We start from the raw sequence: 15425 nt of genomic DNA on the forward strand, positions 1-15425 counted from the left end.
TGTTGCATCATGCATTCGTTATTTAATATAGTTCATTCTCTTCGGAACATTTTCCATTAGTTACAACACAAAAATAAAAGTCATTCCATGAATGAAAGATTATTTGCCATATCACTGCTGGTCATATATGACTCAAATGCACAACACCATTTGACATCACTCTCGTTTGCAAACCCCCCACCGAACAGCCACTTTTGCACGGTTTTATTTTTGAGACGCAATTACACAGACTGACACACGATGGCAGTCACATCACATGTTCCACACAGACAGTCAACGAAGGACACATGAGCGAAACTCGAATAATCCTCCTTCAGTTTGACCTCTCCTTCATTAACGCTCTCCCTGAAGTCCCATCTTGGCTGGCAGGTGGTGCCAGTCCATTATCTAAATGCCATGCTGTTTCATCAAATGTAGCCTGGATTGTCCCAGTTCACAGAGCAAAAACAAAAACCCTTAGATGGGCCTGATGATTAGAGCAAACATAAGCACTGCAGATCAGCGGTCCATCAAAGCATGTGACATTCAGCTGCTTAGCATAACATTTTATAATTATACACCATTTAGGCTATTTATTTAATAACTCAAATTTAAAGGGGTTGCTCACCCAAAAAAGTTCTGTCATTGTTAACTCTAATTAAAATATTTAAAAATAAATTTTAAATATTGGATGAAATATCCCTTTAAAAAGACAAAGTTGAACTCAGTGAGCCACAAAGGCAGCCATGGAAGGAATGTTGTTTTTGTAATAAAATTTTTTGTAAATATTTAATGAACGTGAAAACTCACGTTTGGGGCATGACTACCTGTTATTTCAACCAATGGAAGAAGTTTTGATCAATGGTGTTTGGGAAACCTGTTTGAAAACAATTATTTTTACAATAGAACGCAACAGTGCTCGTCCACTTTTTCAGCCGTCATGGTTCAGGAAGTGTTTTCCCCATTAATTTTTTCCATCCTATATTAAAGTGTTCTAAGCCATGAACCAAACCAACCAACTCCAAAGTGAAACACAAAATTACAAGCTTTCGATTGCATCTTTCGCAGTGCATCATGAAAATGGGCAGGACCTGCAGAGCTTTTTTGTCGCGTTTTGTTTGATGCAATTTTCTGATTTGTGGAGCTTTCTGCTCAGGATTCACAGGTGGTGAAGTTCTTAACCAGGAATTCTGCTATTAAACACGATTTTTAAATAAATGAAGTTGAATAAGGTGGACTGATGGCTTTAATAAACATATAACATTAAATAACCTCGAAGCTCACGGTTGGTTTGTCTTTAAAGGTTTATAAATTATTGTTAAAAATCAATAAATCTATGGAGAAAATAAATGTGAATTTTACTTCTGGAAACAGACTGTTGGGCTCTATTCCGTTATGTGATGCTAGTGGTGTTGAAATTACACACCTTACCTTTAAGAGTGTTTAAAATAAATTTTTACAAGGTATCACCACAGCTGACATTGTCAGGACAACAAAGTGTGCCCTTTAATTGCTCTGCAACACATTTTTGTGCCTCCGGGCTCTTGCACACTCATGTGAACCTACGATGTCCTGTGATTGGTTGTTTGTCCATCAAAGGCTTTGTCTGATTACTAATTTAACCCCCTAAGGGAACTGCATGAGGCCTGCTAGAGACTGTTGTTGACGATTCAACCCCCGTATTGGTAGTGATTCGCACTGTCCTTCGTGTGTGGCACCTACGGTGCTTGCAGTTAGACCTCTAAACCAGTAGAGGGTGCAAGAGAGAAAGTGAGAAAGTCAGTCAACGTGCATCAGAGCATCTTTTTTGTATGAGTCTGTACAAAACATTCAACAGAGACACAAATATAGACAGATAAAAACAGACTGATACATTCACACACAAATACACACGCACACACACACAAATACACGCGCAAACACACATTTGCAATACATTTCCCGAAAGAGTTGTGCAGATTTTTGAGATGACTGTCAATATAGTCCTGCATGGAGTGACAGATGGTAGTCTCCAGGTGGAGATAAGTTCTTGAGTGAACTTTAAATCCATAAGCAGTTACTTTCTTCAAATTTGTGTCCATTTTTCTTTGCAAACTGTCTCTTGTGCTTTTCATGTACTCCATGTTTTTGTTGGGCTGGAAGAGACTGTAAACTTTCATACAAAATGAACCACATAATACATACAGTAGGCACACAGAGACATTTACAGTCAGCTGGATATGTTGTGCTTTGACAGTGTGCAAAATTACGGCACCACCAACTGTAACAAACACCAGGATGCTATTACATGTTTACTAACATGTAATAAACAATTAATAACACTATAATATGGCATGGGCTCCTGTGGCATAGTCACAACACGATACAATTTCAAATAAATGACGTGTAGGCTGGAAAAAGGGGTCAATGCATGTGACAACACACAGTTGTGCGTCACAATCCGGGCTTGTGATCACACTTGCCACTTCTTGCTCAGCAAAAAAGACTGTGTAAAGGTCTGACATTTATCTGTACAATAGGTTATTATGCTTTATCTCACTCTTTAATACTGAATGTTACCATCACTCCCAGATTAAGCATTATTGCATTTCTTTATCATTATTACTCCATTATTTTTTTTATTACTTATCAGAAGGGAATGAAACATGTGCACATGGATGTTGGTCTGAGTATGTGCATGTGCGTTAGTCACTGCTAGGGGCTCCTTGTTGTGTTAGTGTGTGCCAATATTCTACTTTCTTTCCTTTGTATTTTAGACACTCAAACCAGTGTTTCAGTCTCTCTCCTTTTGCATTAATTCCCAATTCAACTCCACCTGAGAGAGAGAGAGAGAGAGAGAGAGAGAGAGAGAGAGAGAGAGGGAGAACAATCAGATACCAAACGTAGGGCTGCATTATATGATCAAAATCTTAACTGTCAATTATTTCTAGTGGTCAACAAATATGGGTTTTCTGGCCAAAGCCCATACTGATATATAGAGATCAAGGTGGCCATTGGCTTACAGTATATAATGTTGATATACAGAATGCAATTTAATTATAGCAAATGAGGCATATACAAAATAGCTACATTAAAAGAATATTTATTAAATGAACAATGTTTACTCAAAACTCACTTCAATCATTTGAAATCAGAAAAAGCACATTATCCATTGACTACGGAGGCTGCCCAAAATTCTGCAGTAATAACTAATAAACAGTAAGAAACAGCAGCAATTAACCAAATATTTTGCTTTAGAAAAGAAGTGGTTTCTGGCTCAAGTGAATTTGTAAATCATTTATGTGAACTAGTTCATTTACATTAACTGACTTAATAAAATGAATTGGAGTTCCCAACACTAAATATAAGTAAATCGTTTATTTTAACCATTTATCCATTTATATGTCCGAAAGATTGGATTTCCCAGCTCTATGTGAGAAAGCACGAGGCGAGTTAGTTTGATTCTATGTTATTTTAACCATTTATCCATTTATATGTCCAAAAGATTGGATTTCCCAGCTCTATGTGAGAAAGCGCGAGGCGAGTTAGTTTGATTCTCCCTCGGCTCCATTCGCAATACTATGTGACAACTGCAGTGTTTTGTGACATTAAACCGGTACTCATTGGACAATGTAGCTTGTTACTGGAAAAGCTGCTCTGTTGTGAAAAGAACTGAGCTACTGTCACGCTACTGAAAAATGTAAGTTAGAAGCGTTACTACTCTCAAATAGTTACTCCCACTGCTCAGTGTGTCCACATATTCACACAGGACATGTTCTTGCATTACTACTGCTATTATACTGTATTGCTTTTAGTTGCTATCAGTATTTAAACCATCAGCATTGTGCTTTTTAGGATGCTGTGCCAAGTTAAAAACATGCATTAGCTCCATTCAGTTGTGCTCTTTCTAGCTTTTTGACAGCAAACAGCCATAGTCTACCTCTGAAGACCTAAACTTGCTCTGAATAATGCAACTATGTGTGAAAGCATGTCTGTGGACACAAGCCGTGTTTCATTTGGTCAGGCACCTCACGTACTAAGATGTTGCCCCACTTCGATCACTCCTACACAAACACACACTTCACATCAATACCACATGCTCATGGCCACGAGCAAGCCATAACAAATGAACTCTATGCATTACATGCCCACCATTGGGAATGAAAGTATAAGAAAGGATACAGAGAAGGAGACAGTAAAAGAAAGAGAGAGAGGGTTGAAAAGATCCATGATAAAAAGCTAAATAAATGTTAAGCTTCATTAAACTCGTAAATTCTTAAATAATTAAATCAATCATAAAACTGCTCTATGCCTTCACGCCTGGTTGTCTCTCACAAGCTTTCATTCACATCTCATTCACATCCTTTAATTTCTTCACACTTCTATCTTGATCTCTCTGCACCTCAGCTTTTTACTCTCACTGTCGCTCTCTGAATCAGTAACCCTTACATCAGTTACTCTCATTTTCTCAATCGTAAGAGAGCACTCGTCATTCAACCATAAATAAACACATCACACAACAGAACTTAGTCACTAGCTCAACAGCTTTTTTCCCTATAAGCTCTATTTCTTTTCCTGATATAAAAAGTAAATACTGACATCTTCAGCTTGGGGAATAATACCACAGCACTGAGCAGAAAATGAGACGTACAAGCTGAACATTCAAGAGCATTTGGTTCTCTGAGAGTAAAGAATCAAAACAGCACATCTTAATGAAACATTCTGGGTTACAATAAGCTCTAGTGACAGAATCTGTGACATGCTATCGATCAGCACTGGCCAGGGGCAGAAATTATCAAGGGCACAGCGGAAAAAGGCCACAGAATGTGACAAAAATGTCCTGGATATTTTAAATGTGGGGGCAAAAAATGGCCCATAGTTAATTCATCAATTTTTTTGTATAAATTATCACACAGGAAATCAACATGTTGCTTACGGAACATGTACCTTGAAATCAGTCCCATTAGACAAATTTGCATCAATTTAAGCGTGAACACATTTCCTCTCTGGCCCTACTGAACCTCCAAGACACGGATTCTGTAAACCAGGAAGTAATTGTCTTTACATAATCAATGAAGAGTGCTATTCAGAGGTTGCATTTTCGGTCTAAAATAAAAAATTTACTCCACTGATGGTTAGGTTTAGGGTTGGGATTTGGGTTAGGGAGTAGAGATAATAAAAAATGCATTCCTGTTGACTTTACATAATTTTCAACTAAAATTCAAATACTTGCTTTTGCTGCCACTCTGTGGACATTTCACACTTCCAGCTTCGGCCACTGGGTGGCAGTGATTTTAATTTCATTTAAGCACAGACCAATTTCAGCAGACCTACTGTTGCCGAATTCAGTAGGTCTGCTGAAGTAATTCTGCTGCTGTTGTATTTGATGTTTGTCTGAATAGTCTTACGTTAACATGTCTTGTGGCTATATTTTTGGAACAGTGTGCATTTTGTTTATTCGCTTGCAATGCCGTTTTCCATTGTGTAAGTGCATTACTGTAAAGTTTTTTTCAGCGGAACGAGGCAAAATTATTTTCTGTGGTAATCTACACTGTATGGAAATACCACAGATGCTGTCGATAGAGACTAACTTTTTTAGAATGTAATATTCCAACTCACCTATGAAGTCATTGCTCATACCCAGGTCATAGTCCCAGACTGAGATCTCCAAGGTTTTCTTGGCGAGCTGATCATGTGGAACTTCATAGGAAAATTCCTGGGTTGAAGAAGAAACAATGAGTTTTGGCACAAAAAAAACAAAAAAAAATTGTATTTTATTTTTTTATGAAAACAAATTTGTATTCAAATTGGTTTGGTTGACAAGATACCCTTACTTAGCTTAAACCTGCTTAAGGGGCTGTTCAGACCAAACACATTCTTGTGCTAAAAACAAGTTAGAAGCAGCGCAACACGTATAACAGAACGCAGGTGTCTTAAGATACACTTTTAAAAGTGTTTTTTTTTTTTTTTTACTGACACGGTGTTTAAAAATGTGATACTCCTGTGCAAGACGGCGAACAAACAGTGAGATACCGCTAAGAAAAACATTTCAAAAAGAGCGCAGACGGACACAAAAATGAATTTTTCAAATGTAGTGGTCTTCAAAAGAATGTTCCTGGTTCAATACAAGTTAAGATGAATCAACAGCATTTGTGGCATGTTGATTATCACAAAAAAATATTTTTGACTCATCTCTGGATTATTTAGAATATTTGGGTTTCAAAAAGACACTTTTTTCTTCACTTCCACTGAATTTAATAGATACAATTGTCTGCAACAATCATACCCTGATATTAAAATGGTTGTATACTGCATAAAGTGTAAGCATAACAACATTAACTATTAGATAATGTGTATTAAGTGTAATTTTGCGATTATCCTGCAGGTGTCTGCATAAATCTATATCCTTTACGCTGTATGAGCACTTGTAAATCTACGACCATTTTCAAGTACTACTTCTGTTACGATGGCTTTGGGAAACAGGCCACAAAACTAAGGTGAATCTTAAAATGGATTTTACTATCTAATTAGCATTATGATGCTTTTGGGAAATGAGGCCTTGATCTGTATAAAGTTATATCCAGAATAACAACTTTGTTGTCATGACAACGCAACACAGGTAAACTCTTGTGGCTATATTTTGAAACACTGAGTATTTTAATTTTGAAGGACATTTATTTCCATTGTAAGTGGCTTACTGTAATCTCGAGTTTTGCTTCTTTTCTTCTTTTTTTAATAAATGAGGGACGAGTCAAAAATATTTGGGGGGGGGGGGTGGTGGTGGTAGTGAACATCATGCTTCAGATGCTCATTCCTTTAAGGTGGTTTGCTGGTCTTAGCTGTTTTAAAGATGGTCTAGCTGGTCGCCCAGTCTTGTCAAGCTGGTGTTCAGCTGGTTTACCTAATTGCCCAGCTGGTAAATGCCTAAAGGCCCAAGTTTGTTCATGTGTGTTTCGGATCGCCTCGCGCCTGGTCGACCACATTGCCTTTGTGAATATATTTTTCTGACCGTGAGCATATACAAACGCGTTTGACGCATACCCACTACAACTTCTTTGTGATACTCTTTTTAGTCAATGGCTGGTGCATGCGCTGATGATGCGCACATACGATGACTGCGTCCGCGAGTCAAGAAAATCTGGCTGGCGCACGGTCAGGCCACACGGATTGGATTATGACTATGTTTTTCTCTCTTTCAGCAAGGGGAATCTTTTTAAAGTTTTGAAGTTCCTGGGAATAGCTGACCTCATTAAACTCTGGGTTTAGAGTTTTCTTCTTCACCGTAGTTTTGTATTTGGACTTTTTTCCCATGTCAGGCTGCAAAACACTGATAGAGAGAATGAAAGAGAGAAAGAGAGAGATAAGCAGAGAGGAATCTTTGCTCTACAATGAGAATTTCATAACTTCTGAAACATGAAATCAAATCATTAGCCTGGTTTGTTTCTCAACACATCCACGACACAATCAGGCCAGAAAAAAATACAGATGGGGTGAAAGAGATCATTTTGGAGCATGTCAAATAATAGACAGAGACAAAGAGAGAGAGATACCTTGTGGGATGAGTTGGGGGTTGGGGGCAATTGGTGATTCATTCAATTTATTAGAGAGTGAGAGAGGATAATCTCTAATTGCGAATGGATAGAACACAAGAGTGGTATTGGGTGAATGAATGGATTGAGAGGGTGTTGAAGGACAGATGATGCATCCACAAAGTCTGTGGCTCATGGAGTCATCAGTGGATTACCAATCAGGATTCATCATTCATTATGCATAGGAGATATCAACCTACACAACACATTAAAAATGAGAGAGATGGAGAGATATGTGTGAAGTGAGAATCACATGGAGATATAATGCGAGAGACATATTGCTATCAACATGAGTTGATGATGAGTTGTGAAATTTTGATATGCGAAATCTGCTTTCGTACCAAAGCAAAGAAGTGCTTATATAGCAATGGTAGCTAAATGGGGGGCCCGGGGTAGTTGTCACACTTTTAACTCCAGAGAACATTTCTCAGGGTAGGTTTATTTTTGAAAGCCAGTTTCTGTGTCGGCACATACCTTGAAGTCTTGAAAAAGCTATGAACATTTTGAACATTTTCACCATAATTGCACAGGAAAAAAGATACAGTTCATTGTACACAAGTTGACCAAAATCAAGGCTTGTTGTTTCAAAATGTGAGGTGTTGTCACAAAGGGGACATTTAATAGCCTATTATATGAATTTCAGCGCAATTTACACAGTAAAACCATTATGAAGCACAATAAGAGTATGAAATATGAAAATTGGATATGTGAAAAAGGAAAGATTGAATAACATACAACAAATATTGAAATTAATTGGATTAAATCTTTAAAATCTACCTTAATAATATAGTTGACCCTTGCCTGAATGTATGCCAGTGTGGTTTGATTATGTTCACTTGTTTACCCAAGAGCTATTACATAAACATTACATTACATAAAACATTACATAAAACATTGTGTTTTTGGAATATTAGTTTGGAGGATTGCATTAAATCTATTCAAATTGACAAGTTTTGAACTATATGATTGAATCCAACATGCAAAACCACTGCTAGAGAAAACAAACACTTGTGCCATTGGACTTTTGACTCAAAACTTTTTGGGCTAGTTACTGAGTTACAGCCGTTGTGACAATTCTTTGGTGTGACAACTAGCCCAGGTCCCCCTTATACAGCTGACTTCTGGAAAAAAAATAAAAATAAAATAAACAACACTATATGGTTTCCATTAATGACAGTTGGATAATACTGATGGATTATCATTTAACAACACTTGCGTCTGTTTGCCGCCAGAAATGATTATGTATCTCGACCAGATATCCACTGCACCCCATTAAAGACTCTCCACCGAAACTAATAATACATGCTTGCGTGGTGATTGAAAATGAAATTAGCTAATTTTTTTATATTAATTGACTGATGTGCTGATACATGTCTGCATATCAATTAGCTTGAAATGAATCAGTAACTTACACCTAACGACTTTTAGCCAGGTTATTAATGACGTTTTATTTCTGTGTGACTAGCTTTATGTCACTGATGGGACGATTTTGCATTTCTAATGAGTTTTTAATGTGATCGTATAAATTTTTATTGACATGTCCTGTAACAAGTGTTAGATATTAATTGGACTACATGGAAAGTTATGTGATAAAAAATGGTTAGGAGACTTTTAAAGAGTTACAGGGAAGATAAATTTGATGTAAAGGGGTCATATAATAAATTCTTTAAAATTATATAGGCCTAATTTTCCCCCTCAGGTCCACTTATAATTTTAATAAAGAATTTTTCTGCCAAAAGAATCCCCCCCAGTTTCATTTCAACAATTGTTCTTTTTGGACCTGGAAGGAAGTTCTGAATTCTAAAAACTACATAATGTTACTACATAAAGCGTGGCACACGCTAATATTAGATGCTGATATGCTAAGCATGAGGCACATAATGTCCTTCCCAAAAAGAGCTACTGGGAAGTTTCATTCTGGTGACCAGAGGCTCCCTTAAAAGTAGATTTAACCCCAAGGAGAAGACTGTTGTCATGTCATCTCTGTAATTAAAGGAATAACTGTCGACTTAGAAGAGACTGTCTACAGTGACAAGCTCCAGTCCTGAATGCAAGAGGGAATTTAGCATGGAGGAAGTGTTTAGGCTTACAATGACAGACTGAATATTGCGTAGTGAGGGCAAAATCAGATGAATGAAGATGACATGTCCAAGATGTTAAACCTCTACAAAGTACAGACACATTGTCATATTCAGTGGGTACTCAACGAAACTGATCCTTTTACCTTGGGAAGTACCGCCGCGTAAAAACATTAAATTCTCACATGTTAGACTCGTTCACAAAAATACATTTAGCATTATAATTTTATTTGTTAGCCATACTGAAAAAAACAACGCATAATTAACAGCATTAACCCGTGTTATAATTGACCCGGCTAGTCGGTAGTGATAGACTAAAATAGAGTGGTTCAAATAAAGCCCTGCTGCCAAGCATAATAAAATATATCTTTGCTCATTATTTTGATATTATACATGATCTGATTTGATATGATATGATCTAAAGTTACAGAGGATAGTATGGAGCAGAGAAAAACTCCAATTCTTGAAAGCATCTTATGCGGACTGAGATGCTTTCTGCTCCCTTGTGTGTTCCGGTGAAGAGTTCTCCACATCGACTTTGAAGATGCTCTTGGTGAATCGGTTCTTTGCTTCAGACGCTCGTCGTTGATCAACATGGTGCTTCAGCGAAACTCCTACCTGCTTTCCACAGCACACCGGCTGGAGTTACTGTATCCTATATATATATATATATATATATATATATATATATATATACACACACAATATTAACTAAAGAGCCGCTTGTGTGATATGCGTCTTTTTAAAGATGTCGTTCCTCAAGTGTTCCCCATGTGAACGATACATCCCTGATGAGCATGAGAGCTGTGTTCACTGCCTGGGCCACGCCCACGCACAAGCAGCTCTCATGGAGACAGACTGCCCTCACTGCAAGGGCATGAATCTCCGGACATTGTGCTCTAGGATCAACCTCGTTCTGAGGGAAGATCCAGCCTCTTGTGCCCTCCCACCTGCCTTTTCTGTGTTAAATCCTGAGGGACCATATGAGGAGGCATGGTGGGGCAGTGAGGTTGAGTTAGAAGAATTAGAGGAAAATCTCATGCCGGCGCAAGCCCTGCGAGCCCCCAAAACTTCCAATCTACCGTCTTCGCCTGTACAATATGCACATGATGAGCTCCGGCCCTCTATTGGAGTGCATGGCCTCATTACGTTTGGCGGCTCTGACGATGGAGATGATGTTGTGTCACTCAAATGTTCAGGCGAGTGGTCCACTGAGGATGTTGCCAACCTTCCCCCACCTAGGATGAAGAACGTGCACACATTACAGACAAGGAGCTTCTTCACGTCCTCGCGAGAGCGGTTGAAGTGGTCCCCTCCAGAAGAGCTAGAAATGTCTTGCTTGAATGGTTTTTGCAAACCGGCCGTCGTCAACAGACCGAGGTCCGGAGATGTGCACCATTCTTCCCTTAGGTCCACACGGAGCTCACAAAGACCGGCGTGCACCTTACTCTTCGCGCATTCAGGTCGAAAGTGCTGCCGTCCTCACTAAAGTGGACCACGGCAAGAAAAAAGTCTACTCAAAGCTTCGCCCGGTGGAACAGGCGGTCGCAGCTCACCTCTACCATAATTCTGCCATAGGAGGGAAATCCTGACCCGCCCACCCCTCCAAGCCCTGTCGACTGATGTCCACACTAGCTGGAAGGGCCAAGATGGTTCAGCACTCCACAGCATGTCGTTGCTCCAGGTTTTTCAAGCTAAGCTCCTAAAACAAATGGATGAGAAAGGCCCTGATCCAGAGCTGTTCAAAGTGCTCCACACCACTACAGATTTGCTGCTGCAAACCACAAAAGCTACCGCTCAGGCCATCGGCAAACGATGAGTAGCCTGGTGGTTCTGGACCAAAATATTTAGCTAACTCTCACAGAGATGCGTGACGCAGATAAAGCCACCCTCCTCAACACCCCGGTGCCATTTGACGGTCTCTTTGGCATGCCTTAGAAGGCTTTTCAGAGTGCTTCATCTGCTAAAGAGAAGTAGCACTTCCCCTTTCCTGGCACGCTCCCGATCTAATTCCGATCAGCACCCGGCAAAGAATCCATCTCTCACTGACCCAGCGCAGCCAAAAGCTACTACTGTGCCATCTGTGAAGCCACAAAAACCGTGGCCCAAGTGTAAGCAAATATGAAAACGAAAAAGCGAAAAACACATTGCAGTGGCTCGCTGCTGTCTGGCTGCTCTAGCTCCATTGACAGCGCCAGCCTTCTACCAACAGGGTGTTATGCTGTGTCAAATTTTCAGAAGAAAAGAGGTGACCACAGATGCATCCAACACAGGTTGGGGCGCAGTGTGCGATGGACGCCTGGCTTTCCTGGACCTGGACAGGTGTGAAACGGGCATGGCATATCAACCGCCTAGAACTACTGAATGTCTTTCTAGCTTTGAGAGCTTTTCATTCCGACACTGTGAATCACCACGTTCTGATTCGTTCGGACAACACAACAGTAGTGGCGTACATAAATCACCAGGGTGGACACCGATCGCCACAATTAATGAGCATGACACAATGCCTCCTCCAATAGAGCGGGCGTCATCTCTTCTCTTTGCGTGCGACACATGTCCTGGGCCTCTGAATTTCAGAGTGGATCTGTTCTCACGCCAGGGAGCATTACCAGGGGAATGGAGACTTCATCCTCAGAGAATGATGAGGATTTGGGAAATATTTGGCAAAGCATTTGGCATTTTACAGGCTAGAGCACCATCCACGAGATGCCTCTATGCACTTAAATGGCGAATGTTTGCAAATTGGTGCTCTTCACATTGTAAAGACCCGGTGAAATGCCCCATAGCTGAGATTTTGACATTCTTCAAGAGCAGCTGGACGCTGGTCTTACTCTGTCAACTCTCAAGGTTTATGTAGCGACTATCTCAGCATACCACTCCCTGGAGGCTGGCTTGTCAACAGGCAAACATAATTTAGTCATAAAGTTCCTTAGGGGAGCGAGACGTTTGAACCCCCCTTGCCCTGCTATGGTGCCGACTTCGGACTTAAATCTGGTGCTGAATGCACTCACAAAATCTCTGTTTGAGTCATTGGAATCTGTTGAGCTGCAGGTGCTTTCCTTAAAGACCGCACTCCTATTGGCTTTGGCCTCATTTAAATGGGTGGGTGACATGCAGGTGCTGTCAACTGACAGTTCATGCCTGGAGTTTGGTCCAGATCTGTCAAAAGCCGCCATTAAACCTAGAAAAGGCTACGTGCCTAAGGTTTTATCAATGCCCTTCAGGCTCAGGTGGTTCATTTGCAAGCCTTCTTTCCCCCACCATTTAATTCAGATGAAGAGCAATCTATGCATATGTTATGCCCAGTGAGGGCATTGCATATGTTGAGTGCACCCGTCAGTTTAGGCTGTCAGATCAGCTCTTTATTTGTTATGTTCCCCATAGTGCTTACAGCAATGTCGAGTGAACTGAATCGAAAGGGAACGTCTCCGGTTACACATCTAACCTCGGTTCCCTGAGATGAAGGGAACGAGACATTGTGAAAGCTGGCTGCACTACTACTTCAGAGTTTCATAATACGAGTGACTCACTCTTGTCCCTCAGTCAGAATATTCTGAAGAAATGGTGACTGAGCACCCACTTATAGAGGCCGACTGCACGCCTACGGGGCGGGGCTCAGACACCATTGCCAATCAGAGGATTGGCGGGATTGTATAAGGGTTTCAACAAGGTTGTGTGAAGGACACTCCCCATAGTGCTTCATCTCAGGGAACCAAGGTTACATGTGTAACCAGAGACATTCTCCTTATTTTATTGTTTGTTTGTTAGTTTGGATACACGTGGTAAGTAAAATATATCCAGAATCATATAAAAACATTTTGCGATGTGGCTGGCACTAGCTAAATTCCCATCCAACTATTTTTATGCGCATTTGAAATTGCACATAAGAAGTCCTGAATGGAAATGCTTGATATGCAAATAAATTCTCAATATTCACGTAAAAATTTTATGCGCTAGGAGGAGGTGGATTTTGTAGAGTTTTACATTAAAATGCACATTAAGGTGATGGAAATGCAAAACGATGAAGTGTTTTGACCATTCGTGCACGTGTTATGAGTGTGTGATGCTTGTTGTGACTGGCCCAACGAAATGACAGACCTTAGCACACAATTCTTTGAACACAACTCTTGACATTCGGAGGTGTTTAACCCACAGCTGGTCTTCAAAGTGCGTCCTCACAATCTGCCAGAACAGTTTTGGGCGCGGGTGCTCCCGAGTCCCAGGCATGCGAAGGCATTAGCAGCCCACATTATATCAGATTGTTCTGTCGAGTCTCCGGGCAACATTTAATAACCATTTAAAATAAAAAAACACAGATTCTCTTTAGCCCCTCCATGTCAACTGCATCTTCATTCTTTATTTATTTTTTTTTATAAAATTATTATGAAAATACATTGATGATTTTATTTAATAACTATACTGAAAACACAACAATGCTAGACTAAAATATAGTGTTTCAGTTGAAACCTCGCTCATAAGCGTAATTAAATATACAGAGTATGTGCTTATTTTAAAGTTCTTTCTAGTTTTTAATTCTAAAGGTAAAGAGAATGGTTTGGAGAACAGAAAACCTTTACTATAAACATGTGAACCGATAGCTCAGTTGTAGGGTTTCTGGCTGTCAGGCCAGAAGTTGCAGGATCGAAACCCGCTTCTTTATCTTGTATGTACGTGTGGAAAAGTAAAATGCAACAAGCAGACAAACGATTTGCCTTTATTGCATAAATACACATTTGACCACATAAAAATAGTAACATTTGATATCACTGAAGTTAATTTCAACATTCAAAACAAATGCAGATATTATTTCAGCATTGCACGTTTTTTTGTTTGCATTTCCTTACATTTTGCGCTGTGGTTGGTACTGACTCTGTGTCCTGTAACATTATTGTTGGTCATTTGGTTTTATACTGCATATAATTTATACATTTACTCTTATATTTGTCGCCACGATTGCATTTTCAAAAGGTAAAATCATAGGCGGTACAGGAGCATAGGGTGGCAGCATTCATGATAAAGATTATGATTCAACTTTATTACATTAATCAGGGTTCGTACAGATGCTTCAAAGTTAAATTCAAGGACTTTTCAAGCACATTTTTATTTGTTTTCAAGGACTATGCTCAAGATGCCATTAAAACGAATTCTTTATTTGTTAATTTTAAATACAAATATTTTATTCATTCAGTTAATTTATTTTGATAAAACACCACTTATTACATGTACAGCATATCTCAATGAGCATCTTTAACTACATATTCTCAGTAACAGTTCTTGGTTCATTCATGATGAAATTGATGTGCAATTGAAGCGTGCTCCCTTAAAACGCACTTCGCTTACCAACAAAATTGAATAACTGGGTCTGTAAATACTAGTCCATATGACTCATGTGCTATGTTCCATGTTTTCTAAAGTCACACAACAGATTAATGCGAGGAACTGCAAATGGGTCATTCTCAAAAAAATTTGCCTTTCCAACTTACAAAATATTGAAATTTTCCGTTCAGTTTAGTTTTTGCCTATAAACGCTGAGGGTAAACATTTTGTAACATGTTGACATTAATTTTTATTCATAAAGGACAACTTGGCCGTTGTTCTTTTATTTAATTTTGTTTCACGAATGAAGCTAACACTAACACTAATGAGGGTTAAGTGGGTTACAACACTACATTTTGAGGGTTCAATGGGGTACAACACCAAATATTTTTGTGTGAAAATATTAGTTAAAATGTGAATTAATAACGTTTAACATGCTGGGGAAAAAAAATCACTATATGCATACTTAAGCAGCCTCTGAACT

General features: G+C 39.3%; 1 protein-coding gene across 2 annotated transcripts in view; it reads right to left on the reverse strand.

Annotated features, from left to right (window-relative positions):
* Positions 1-15425, reverse strand: part of LOC127423797 (double C2-like domain-containing protein beta) — a 63161-nt gene continuing 47736 nt past the window's right edge. The window contains exons 9-11 of one of the 2 annotated variants that reach the window (XM_051668384.1): positions 7204-7285; positions 5578-5674; positions 1-2794 (exon numbers count right to left, since the gene is read on the reverse strand). In XM_051668384.1, coding sequence (XP_051524344.1) covers positions 2664-2794; positions 5578-5674; positions 7204-7285 — 310 coding nt within the window. In that variant the 3' untranslated portion in view covers positions 1-2663. The remainder of the gene's footprint in view (positions 2795-5577; positions 5675-7203; positions 7286-15425) is intronic. The other variant, XM_051668385.1, reaches the window with a different exon arrangement.

The sequence above is a fragment of the Myxocyprinus asiaticus genome, chromosome 33 (genome assembly GCF_019703515.2).
Source record: "Myxocyprinus asiaticus isolate MX2 ecotype Aquarium Trade chromosome 33, UBuf_Myxa_2, whole genome shotgun sequence".
Taxonomy (NCBI): domain Eukaryota; kingdom Metazoa; phylum Chordata; class Actinopteri; order Cypriniformes; family Catostomidae; genus Myxocyprinus; species Myxocyprinus asiaticus.